Source organism: Chrysochloris asiatica, unplaced genomic scaffold (assembly GCF_000296735.1).
Source record: "Chrysochloris asiatica unplaced genomic scaffold, ChrAsi1.0 scaffold00034, whole genome shotgun sequence".
NCBI lineage: Eukaryota > Metazoa > Chordata > Mammalia > Afrosoricida > Chrysochloridae > Chrysochloris > Chrysochloris asiatica.
The window spans coordinates 5,425,072-5,437,200 of NW_006408552.1; the positions used below are offsets into that span (position 1 = coordinate 5,425,072).

At 43.8% G+C, this 12,129-nt stretch overlaps 1 protein-coding gene across 5 annotated transcripts in view; it reads left to right on the forward strand.

Moving 5' to 3' along the window:
• Positions 1-12,129, forward strand: part of GTF2I (general transcription factor IIi) — a 97,599-nt gene that overhangs the window by 72,465 nt on the left and 13,005 nt on the right. For all 5 annotated transcript variants that reach the window (XM_006859709.1, XM_006859711.1, XM_006859712.1 and 2 more), the window contains 6 exons: positions 2,507-2,690; positions 3,223-3,281; positions 9,011-9,082; positions 9,996-10,179; positions 10,848-10,906; positions 11,283-11,357. In XM_006859709.1, coding sequence (XP_006859771.1) covers positions 2,507-2,690; positions 3,223-3,281; positions 9,011-9,082; positions 9,996-10,179; positions 10,848-10,906; positions 11,283-11,357 — 633 coding nt within the window. The remainder of the gene's footprint in view (positions 1-2,506; positions 2,691-3,222; positions 3,282-9,010; positions 9,083-9,995; positions 10,180-10,847; positions 10,907-11,282; positions 11,358-12,129) is intronic.

A 12,129-nucleotide genomic window follows, 5' to 3' on the forward strand; every position in this document is an offset into this window, starting at 1 on the left:
AGACTTCTGTGAACCCAGGTGAACACCTGGTTGGCCAGCAGTATGACAAGACCTGGGGACTCTTGAGCCCAGAGTCAGTGACATAGCCACACAGGACTACAGTGGAGAGTGAAGCATCCAGCGGATAAGAAAAGAAGGGCATATGCATAAGAACACCCATACTTACAGATAATACCCACTTGACCTGGCTTCAACAACTGGATGATAAGAGCTCAACTAGAAGAAGAAAGAAGAGGGAAAAAAAAGAATAATCTAATACAGATTGATGAACCTGACCTACACCTATGGATGCAGTAGCTCAAAAGAGGGAATAAATCTTTACAGCGAGGATCATTCCCACCTCCTCCATACACAGAGTAGACAGGGTTGGGCAACTTGGACATTGGCTACCCAAAATGAGAGGTCTACAAAGGCAAGATGTGACTGGCTTACAAGCTTTCAAGAGGGAACCTAGATCCAGAGGGTGTGTGGGAAAGTAGAATCTCCACTGAGTACTATCCAATCTGTCTGGGCGGGTCTGATGGAAGAAGATGGAGATAGGTCTCTTGTGATACAATAGTGAATAATTGTTATCAGAACTGATTGTGAGGGTTGGAAATGTAAAGGTAGATGTTTTGTAACAAAAAGAGTGGAGTGATTGACTTTGAAGTCTAGGAGTGGAGGTTCCTGGGACCATCAAGGAGTGGAGGGACCCTACCCAGAGAAGCAGTGACGCCAGAGATGGAGGCAGAGATGATGATGTGGAGAGATAGAGTGGCTGGGGACTTTAGACCCTGAGAGGCAGAGGGGCTGTTTGCTGATGACCAGGGGCCCTTTGGTTGGTTAATGATGCATGGAGGGGCTTGTAACCATGGCAATGAAACGATATGTACAATAGGATGCATGTAAAGCTAATGTTCTCTCATGTAAACTATCACATAATTCACAATAAAACATTTTAAAAAAGAAGAAGAAGATGGAAGGAATGCACACAGTTGCTGTACCAAAAAGAAATGGTCAATGTTCAACCATTTCAAGAGGTAGCAAATGGGCAAGATTCAGTGATACTGGAGGAAGAAGTCCAAGTTGCATTGAAGTCATCAGCAAAGAACAAAGCTCTCGGAATACAAATTGAAATCTTTCAACAAACTGATGAAGTACTGGAGGACTCACTCATATATGCCAAGAAATTTGGAAGACCTGGCCCACTAACTGGAAGAGACCCATATTTGTATGCCTGATCCTAAGCTGTGGTATTTTCAGTAACCTTATATGCATGTTAAAGTTAGACCGTGAATAAGGAAGAGTGTAGAAAAATTGATGCAAGAACATTCAAAGTACCATGGACCAAAAGAACAAACCCATCTGTTTTGGAAGAAGTATAGCTAGAATGCTCCTTGGAAGCCAGGATGGCCAGATTTTGTCTCTCATCCTTCAGACATACTGTCGGGAGGGACCAATTCCTGGAGAAGTACATCACGTTTGGTAAAGTGGAGCTCAGCTGCTGCTGCTGCTGGTTGAAAATTTTGGATCTTTAGTGGAGTGCGGTATGTGTGTTCTGAACAGGGATGAGTTGTTTTGTATATTTTTAAACTTTGCATTTGACTTAATTTAATTTTTAAAATTATCATTTAAGGATCTCCTCATCTCTTGAAATGTTGAGAGAACAGCACATCACTCAAACCCGATGATTGCCATGATCGTTTCCTCTCTTCTTTTTCCTCATCATCCTGCCCTTTGACCCTTCCACTCTGACTCCCTGAAACATGCAGATATTATCTCACCCAACCAAAAGGTTGCAAGGTCATGACCACTCCTAGTAGCATTAATGGCTCTCTCAGGACTAGGCTTCCTCCCCCACATGCAGGTTGTCTTTAAAGTGATTGGTCTGAACCCAACTCCAAACAAGAGTCATGCAGAGTCTCTTTAAGTGTGAAGCAGACTCTGCGTACACGCTCTCTTCCTCATTCCCACTTACTCTCTGCAGAAAGTGGTTTCCTTTCAGCTTGCATGCTTGTGAGAGTTGTAGGGGTCTGAGCAGGCTGGTCATCTCCTGGCTGGGGACAGGTGGGCACAGTGCTCGAGATCACTCATGTACAGTAGTCTCCAAAGGAGGAGTGTGTTACCAGGCATTGGGAAAATTTGCATGCAGTCTGGGTTAGCCACTGTCAGTCATGATTTCCTATCCTTTTTTCCCAAGAGTTTTATGAAACATTTAAGATCTTAGATCTACTAATAACTGTCTTAGAATCAGGAATCCTAAACTTCATGTTCTATAATGTTCTGACTCCATCTCTACGTAGCTCTTGATCATGGGTCATTTATATTTGCATTTGCTTGTCTTCCAACAAGGAACTACACTATTCTTGTGTTAAGCCCATTCAGATCATTAATGTGTCCAGAGCTTACCTTGCCTTTTCCCTGTGTTTTTGTTTCTCTCAAAAGTAAGATGTACTTTGCTTTGGATTGTTCTAGCATATGATTTCCACAAAAACTGAGCTTGCCAAATCGTTTTTCTTTTGTTCAGCTGAAGCATTGGGAAGTGCTGAGGCCAAGGCTGTCCCTTACCAGAAATTTGAGGCACATCCTACTGATCTGTATGTGGAAGGGCTGCCAGAGAACATACCTTTTAGAAGCCCTTCGTGGTACGGAATCCCACGGCTGGAAAAGATCATTCAAGTCGGAAATCGAATTAAATTCGTTATTAAAAGGTAGGATTGCAGTCTGCAAAAACAGGTTCCATGGGCTTCCTAAGAGTAAGCTCGAGATGCAGGCGGTCCGCTGCTCCCTCACAGGACAGACTCTCCATATTCAAAGGAGGCCTTCTATTGAAATAACTTCACTGAGCAGGTGTTTGTAATGTTGCACCAGGCACCCAAACCAAACGAAAGCAGTGGCCATCAACTCAACTCAGAACCATGGCCTTGGTTCTGAGGCGCTTCTTGAGGGGGTTCAAACTGCCGTCCCACCAGATGGACGCTTGTAGGTTCAGCAGGCTCCATAACTGGGAGTGTTATCACAGAGACCACTGCTTTGAGTGAAGTGTTCCCCAGCACTCGTGTGGAGGGGAAGAGAAGGACTTTAACAAGTGTTGGAGAACTCAGAGCTCGATTTGCATTTAGAAAGCACTTTGGCCTGAGTGGGTCCTGTGGAGAGAGAGTGGGAGCGGAGGGAGAGCTGCAGTGCATGCTTACTTCAGGCTGTTCCTGATGCAGGTGCACTAACACCAATATTCCTTTATAGACCAGAACTTCTGACTCACAACACAACTGAAGTGACTCAGCCAAGAACCAACACTCCAGGTAAGACGGCAGTTAGATTCTTTAAAGATTAACTTAAATCGGTGGGTTTGTGCTTATTTTTCTTCTTCTTCTAAACTTTAAAAGATATGGAACATCTCCCTCTTCCCCACACCTCTACCTCTTAGAAACTCAGGACAGACATACCTTGGTTTGTCATCCCTGAGTCTTTGGGAAAACTCAGGCTTTTCCTTCAGACCAGCTCCGTCCACTAGAAATGAGCGTGCTCCATTGTAGGGGGGCAGGGGAGAGTAAAAAGAAACAGGTGAAATGAAGCCCAGTCTGTGAACCATATTGTTTCACCTGGTTATCTGGATGAGTAAATTATTAGTGTGGTACTTTCACAGTCTATATTTCTTACACCTGTGGTCTTTATTTTACAGCCTGTGAGGAGTATGCCCTCAGAGCACATGTCCATCTAAATTAGCCCCGTTTCCAGTGCTGAGTTGGTGCACTTGGCTAGTAACCACCACATTGGACCTAAATGCAGATTTAGACCGTACCCTTTATGTATGTGGTCCCTGTTCTGAAAAGGACAGATATCACTGGTATCATCATTTAAGCTCCTATGTTGACATCACAGCCCAGCAGAAAAGAAGTCTCAGTTGTATGAAAGATTTCATTTGCCTGATTTGACCAATGTGGTGGTTGTTCTGTGCCCTGGAGTCAGTTCCAGTTCTTAGTTTCCCTGTGTAGGGTTTCCAAGGCTCTAAAGCTTTGTGGAAGAAGAAACCTTCATGTTTCTCCCATCGAGTGGCTGGTGGGCTCAAACAGCTGACATTGTGGTTCACAGTCCAGTGCTTACCCAACTGAGCTACCATGTTCTCCAATTTGAGCTATAACTGTGCCATTATTTTAATTTTTTTCAATGTGGAAATAACATATACAACAAAACAATGGCCATTTCAACCATTTTTACAAGTGCAGTCAAGCCACATGAACTGTACCAATATCTTCTTTCTTGTCTTGTTGCTAGCCATTGTGTGATGTCAGAACAAGTGACTGCAATTTGTAGATATTCTGCAACCTCTGAAATCGGTTTCTAAGAACTAATAAATGGCCCTACTCTTTAATCTGAAGTGTGATGTTGCCAAGAAATGAGTGTTTTACAAGAAAGCATGAATTTCTGGTTTACATTGGGTGTTCATTCTTAGGAAAATAAAGTCAAACTAGTGTGCAGGATGGGGTTACAGATACACCCTAAAATGCTGATCCCTCAACCCTCAAGGTGTATGCCAAGTAGATTGTATAATTGTTAGTGTGTGTGCCTTGGCATGAATAGGGGTTGAGAAATACTGTACTAGGGCAGCCAAGCAGCCTCTGCCAGAAGCCATGAAGTACAGAAGATGTAACCTTAAAGTTGAGTGCCAAACTCAGACCAGGACCCCTTCAGCATGCACTTGATTTAGGAAAAGGCACAAAAAAAAATGAGTGATGATGTGTTGAAGGCCTGAGATCTCACAGAGGTTGCTTAAGGAAGTGCTGGCAAATGAAGAGCATCCGAGTAGGTAGATCTTGACTGTGGACCAGTCTGAGCCAGGTGAATGCCTGCACATGTCTTCCTTTCTCAAGACGGACATCAGTTAGGGTTGTGATGAATGTGATCTCTGCTCTCCGGGGCGATTCCTGTAGAGGCTGCAGACTGAGGGCATGAACTGAATGTGCAGGCACCTGGGACTGACTATTCCCCATCTTCAGCCACACTTTCAGAGCCATTCCAACATTTTCAGTGCCTTTGTCAGCAAAGGTGCCTTCCATACTTAGGGGATTCTTCCACTCTCTACCTTTTCCTCTTCCTCTCTTCCTCCTTTGTCATCCTCCGATGTCTCCAAGTTTGCCTGCGTCTCCTCTATCCACAACTTCATACCCAGCCAGTCCCTTAGTAAGTGATGTTGTACGCGTCTTTTGCTGTACTTTATGCTCTTTTCTGTGTTTTATATATATTGTTATGTTATATTAAAAACCCTCACTGCCAGTATAGGGTTTCTGAGGCTGTACATTTTTATAGGAGCAGAAAGTCTCATCTTTGTCTCCTAGAGCAACCGGTGGGGTTTGAACTACTGACCTTGTGGTTAGCAGTCCAGGGCTACAGCACTGCCATTCAAAGGTTGTCTTGGGAATAAGGTAAATCGGGGGTGGGGAACATGCGGCCCAGCCAAGGCAGCCACAGTTCCAGCCATCATGGTGGTGTTACTGTTCTTAAAGTGCCATCGAGTCGGTTCCGACTTACAGCAAACCCTGTACAGGGTTTCCAAGTAGTGCCTGGTAGATTTGACGACCAACCTTGTGGTTCAAGCTGACCTTTCAGTCCAGTGAATTATCCCATAGCATCACACCAGGACTCCAGCCATAGCATTGTTGTTGTTGTTAAGTGGCCGGTTCCGACCCATAATAGGGTTTCCATGGAGCAGCTGGTTAGCTTGAACCGCCAACCTTGCTGATCAAATGGCTTTGCAGTCTGGCGCATTAACACTAGGAGTGAGCTAATTAAGTGTTTGAACAAATGCTGTTCTTTGGAAAGACCCCATCTCTCTGGGGGTCTTCCTCTTTTTCTCTGACCCTCCACCTTACCAAACATGATACCCTTCTCCAGCGATTGGTCCCTCCTGACAATATGTCCATAGTATGAGAGACGAAGTTTGGCCAGCTTGGCCTCCAAGGAGCACTCTGGCTGCACTTCTTCCAACATACATCTATCTGTTGGTTCTTTTGGCACTTTCAATATTCTCCTCCAACACCTTAACTCAAAAGCATCAATTCTTCTGTGATCATCCTTACTCACTGTCCAGCTTTCGCATGCATATAAGGTTATTGAAAATACCATGGTTTGGGCTAGGCGCACCTTAGTCCTCAAGCTAACATCTTTGCTCTTCAACACTTTAAAAAAAGTTCTTGTGCAGCAGAGTTGCCCAATGCAACACGTCGTTTGATTTCTTGACTGCTGCTTCCATGAGTGTTGATGTTGTTGTTGTTGTTAAGTGCCATCGAGTCAGTTCCGACCCATAGCGACCCTGATGATAGTTAATCCAAAAAGAATGAAGTCCTTGACAATTTCAATCTAGTCTCCATTGATAAGAATGTTGTTTATTGGTCCAGTGGTGAGGATTTTTGTTTTCTTTACATTGAGTTGTAATCCATATCGAAGGCTGTGCTCTTTGATCCTCATCAGAAAATATTTTAACTCCTCTTCACTTTCAGCAAGCAAAGTTGTATCATCTACATATCGCAGGTTGTTAATGAGTCTTCCTCCAATCCTGATGCCACGTTTTTCTTCAGAGAACCCAGCTTCTCAGATTATTTGCTCAGCATACACGTTGAATGAGTATGGTGAAAGAATACAACCTTGTTGCACACCTTTTTTAAAATTTTAAACCATTCAGTGATCCTATGTTCTGTTCAAACAACTGCCTCTTGGTCCATATACAGTTTCGTCATGAGCACCATTAAGTGTTCAGGAATACTCATACTTCGCAATGTTTTCCATGGCTTGTCATGATCCACACAATCGAAAGCCTTTCCGTAGTCAATAAGGCACAGGTAAACAACTCTCTGGTATGCTCTGCTTTCAGCCAAGATCCATAGGATATCAGCGATGATTTCCCTCATTCCGCGGTCTCTTCTGAATCCGGCTTGAACCTCTGGAAGTTCTCTGTCAATATATGTTTGTAGCCGTTTCTGTATTACCGTTAGTAAAACTTTACTTGTATGGGATATCAAAGATATTGTCCAATGATTTCCTCATTCCGTTGGGTCACCTCTCTTTGGAATAGGCACAAATACAGGTCTCTTCCAAATACAGATAGTTGGGCACAAATACAGATAGTTGTCTTCCAAATTTCTTGGCATGGATGAGTGAGTGCTTCCAGTGCCGCCTCATTTTCTTGAAATATTTCAATTTTTATTCCATCGATTCCTGGTGCCTTGTTCTTTGCCAATTCCGTCAGTGTACGTTGGACTTCCTCCTTCAGTATCATTGGCTCTTGATCATATGCTACCTCTTGAATCGGTTGAACATCAACCATTTCCTTTTGGTTCAGTGGCTCTGTGTATTCCTTCCATCTTCTTTTGATGCTTTCTGCATCCTTCAGTAATTTGCCCAGAGAATCCTTGAATATGAAAGTTGAGGCTTGAATTTTTTCTTCGGTTCCCCCAGCTGGAGAAATGCTGAGCGTGGTCTTCGTTGGTTTTCTGACTCCAGATCTTTACACATTTTGTTGTAACATTTGACTTTGTTTTTTCGAGCTGACCTTTGAAATTTTCTCTTCAGCTCTTGGACCTCCTCATTTCTTCCATTTGCTTTAGCATCTCTACACTGGAGAGCAAATTTCAGAGTCTCTTCTGACATTCATTTTGACCTTTTCCTTCTTTCTTGTCTTCTTAATGACTTTTTGCTTTCTTCCTGTATGATGTGCTCGATGTCATCCCCCAATTCTTCTGGTCTTTGGTCTTTAGTGTTTAATGTATCAAATCTGTTCTGCAAATGATCTCTAAATTCAGGTGGAGTATATTCAAGGTCTCTGGTAGTGTAGTGGTTACGAATCGGGCTGCGAACTTCAAGGTCAGCAGTTCGAAATTACCAGCTGTTCCGCGGGAGAAAGATGAGGCTCTCTGCTCCTGTAAAGATTCACGGCCTCGGAAACCCTATACAGGGACGCTATGAGTCAGAACCGACTCCATAGCACATGACCACCACCACCATATTCAAGATCATATTTTGGCTCTCGTGAACTTGTTTTCATTTTCTTCAGCTTCAATTTAAATTTGCATATGTGCAATTGAAGGTCTGTTCCACAATCTGCCCCTGGCCTTGTTTTGACTGATGATATGGAGCTTTTCCATCATCTCCTTCCACACATGTAGTCAGTTTGATTTCTGTGTATTCCATCTGGTGAGGTCCATGTGTATAATCATGTCTTAAGCTGTCTAAAGAAGGTATTTGAAATGAACAAATCTTTGATTTTGCAGAAATCTATCATGTAATCTCCAGCATAATTTCTATCACCAAGGCCATAATTTCCAACTACTGATCCTTCCTCTTTGTTCCCAACCTTTGCATTCCAATCACCAGTAATGATCTATACAGCTTGATTGCATGTTTGATCTAATTTTTAAGTTGATCATTTTATCTGGTCTGCAAATAATGTTATAAATTTTAGTAGAAAAAGGTTCTCCACTCCTGAGGTAAATAAATCAAACTGTAGATGTGTGAGCAGTGTTGACTGGCATTCCTGTCACCTTTTTCCATTTATTTCTCCTGGGAGAGCTGCTCTGATGAGTGCATGCGCTGTCTGTGTATTTCTAGGCACATATCTGTTAGAGGAAGCGAGGCATGCCTGTGCAGAGAGCACGGACCTGTGCTGTAGGTGAGCCGGCCGTGGGAAGAAGTCCACGCGTCCAGTACAGCTGCTGCTGTACTCCCAGCCCTGGCGGACCTCCAGGGCACATTTGAGAGTCACTGATTTAGAGCAATCTTTCATCTTCACAAGTTTTTCTGTGACCATTATGTGAGCTTAAATTTGAATTCTCTCTCACTTCAGTTCTTGAAGAATACAGGAAATCACATTTGGCTTGAAGATGGAAAAGGTTTTATTTTCAAAAACAATTTCAATTAAGAGCATCACTAGAAATTCAGGTGTCTGTTTTTTGGTCCCTAAATCCAATCTGATTCTGTGTCAGTACCACTAAGAGACTTTGCTAATTTATTTATTTGTGCATTTTGTTTTGCTTTCCAGTCAAAGAAGATTGGAATGTCCGCATTACCAAGCTACGGAAGCAAGTGGAGGAGATTTTCAACTTGAAATTTGGTACGTAAGACACAGTGGTGATCTGTTCTTACTGACAGACCTGAAAGGTCAGGTTTTGCCTTGAATGGATTGTAGAAGTCAGGATCTACAGAATGCAGGTCCCAGGAAGTGGGTTTTCATTCTGTGTCTGCGACTGAGCTCAATACTTAACTGAGCAAGTCGCTTTCATTTGCTTGGTTTCTGTTTTCCCGTACGTCCGGATGGGAGAGGCAGGGAGGAGTTGGGCTCAGTCTTGGTTCCACTCTCTGTACTTCTAATATGGCTAACACCGGTACGGCAAATAGGTTTCATCATTTGTTTCAACGTAGATTTGTTGACAGCGGTTTCCTGGAGCGCTGTCTTGAGAAGGATTCTGAGGAGGCTCAGCAAGAAAGAGTGTTTCAGTTGATTGGGTGTTTCTGTCATGGAAAAGGAAGTAAGGAGTGGGGAGTGCTAGCAGGATTCTGGGGCTTTCCTCTCCATTTTTAATCCCTGGTGTTGACATTTCATATCGCAGATCAGAAATCTTACATCTTTGCTTCTGGTCTCTAACTGAGCGAGTTCTGCTTAGCAGCATCACAGACAGTTTCTGTGCTGATACCGACCGGCACCTAGGGGGCGCCACCAAGCTGACATTTCATTGTGAAATGGATTTCCCTCCTTTCTGCCCACACAAAGTACAGAGATCCTTCTGACTAATGCCATAACTGTTCTGGATTTGACGTGTTAAGATATTCTTTTTAAAAGTACTTATTTGTTTGTTTTTTTAGGCTTGTGTTTCAATTTTGCATAATATACTAAGCAGAATGCCTTCAATGTTCAGTGGCTCTTGCTAGCTGGTAGGAAATGGTGACCTATTTGAGGCTGTAGGTAGAAACGACAGAATGTCTGTGTGTGGTGTCGCCTCCACGAGTTATGTTCTCTTCCCTCTCAGCTCAGGCTCTTGGACTGGCAGAGGCGGTGAAAGTGCCCTACCCCGTGTTTGAGTCAAACCCTGAGTTCCTCTACGTGGAAGGCTTGCCTGAAGGAATCCCTTTTCGAAGCCCTACCTGGTTTGGAATTCCACGACTCGAAAGAATTGTCCGCGGAAGTAACAAGATCAAATTTGTTGTTAAAAAGTAAGTTCTAGTTGCCCATGTTGTAGTTTCTGTCACTACTTTTTTCAGCTAGAGGTAGCAGGGATAGCTTTTGACTCCTTGAAGCAAAGCAGAGCTCTGAGCGGCAGCCTTAACATTGTCCCTCACCCCCCTGTGAAGCCTTCCCCAGGGTGAGGAGCAGTCCTGGGGTGGCGCTGTAGGATCAGCAACCACAGGTCGGCAGTTCAAACCCACCAGCCACTCCTTGGAAACCCTGTACAGGGTCGCTATGAATCAGAACCGACTCAATAGTACTTAACAACAACAGTAACTAGGAGAGGAGTCACTTAAACCTGACCCACAAAGAAAGGTGTTACTCATTTGTGATGTCTCTTAGTCTTTCCTTCATTCTTGAATGAAAGATAGGAATGCAGAGCTTGGTCCATTACACCCAGTTTAGCTGGTGAGCAATTGAATTCTCAGTGGTTAGATTTCTTACTGACACTTTTGTAAAATTTCAGTGACTCCTAAAGCTAAAGTAATGCTAGTGAATTTTCTTTTCATGGAAGAAGTCATGGACTTTTCATAAAAAACCCTGAACAGAGAGTACATGTCAGGGCTGCTGTCCATGGTGACAGAGATTAGTGATGACTGTATGCGCCCGTAACAGGCTCCTGGAAACGTAACTTGAACTGTTCTTTTCTCTCTAGACCCGAGCTCGTCGTTTCCTACTTGCCTCCTGGAATGGCTAGTAAAATCAACACTAAAGGTAAGGGACTCTGCACACTGCTCGGTGTACCCCAGCGCATATGAAACAGTCTTGATCCCCAGTCGTCGGCCAGTGTCTCTGTGGGAGTTTCCGTTTGTTTCTGTGCTTTTCCTAGGCGTCTTATTTAACGGATCTTTGGTTTTGTTTTTGTTTTCTTACATTTCATTGAAAATTACATGTTTGCAATCCTCCTTCATTCGTGTTTCCACAGCTTTTTTGGGACTCATGTGGAGGATTACACTACCAGTTTAATTCTTCAGGTTTCTTTGAAAAGAGCCAAACTGTATGAATTTTAATACTCTGCTTTTATAAAGCATCCTCTTCTCTCTTTTTTTAACAATTTACACACAAAAGCCATTTTGTGCTTGCTTCACAGCATTGCAGCCCCCCAAAAGACCACGCAGCCCTGGGAGTAACTCAAAGGTTCCTGAAATCGAGGTCACTGTGGAAGGTGAGGCCATGAGCGGCTTGGTTCTGGTCTTGGTGCCTCAGTTCTGGAGCTCACTAATGGCATGCTTATGTAAGCACAGGTGCACGAAACTAGTCTGACTTCTAAGGAAAGCTCCATGTCCCAGTCTCCAGTTAAGATTACAAATGTGGTTAGGTTAGCATGGGGCATGTTGTAAACGGCTGGCAAGAGATTCCTTAAAATGCTTCCTCTTCCCCCTCATAATCAAGAGATTCCTTAAAAGGCTCCCCCCATCCCATAATCAAGAGAGGTACAGAGAGGAGCGTGTAGAGTGCCCTTCATCTCCTTTCCCCCTTTTTGCTCCCCTGCCCTTTTCAGGACCAAAACAATCAAACCCACTGCCGCCAGTCAATTCAGACTCCGAGAGACCCTAGCAGAGTAGAACTGCTCAGGTTTCCGGAGCTGTAAATCTTGACAGACGTAGACTGCCTCATTATTTTCCCACAGAGCGGCTGCTAGGTTGAAATTGCTACCTTTTGGCTAGCAGCCGAATACTTCACCCGCCATGCCGCCAGTGCGTCTTCAGGAAAGCTGAGGACGAGCTGAAGTTGCAGTAGGACAGCCTCACTCACTTCGTTTTCTCTGTTCCGGTCAGGCGTGCAGGCTCCCTGTCCTCCTAGGTTTGCAGTATGACACGTGCTGTAGTTCAGATGTTACCAGCAGTCCTCCACCTCCCGTCTCTTTTTTTTTTTTTTTTGTCTTATAACCTTCAGCTTTATGTTACTAATTAGGAGTTCCGGTGCAGCACTGTAGG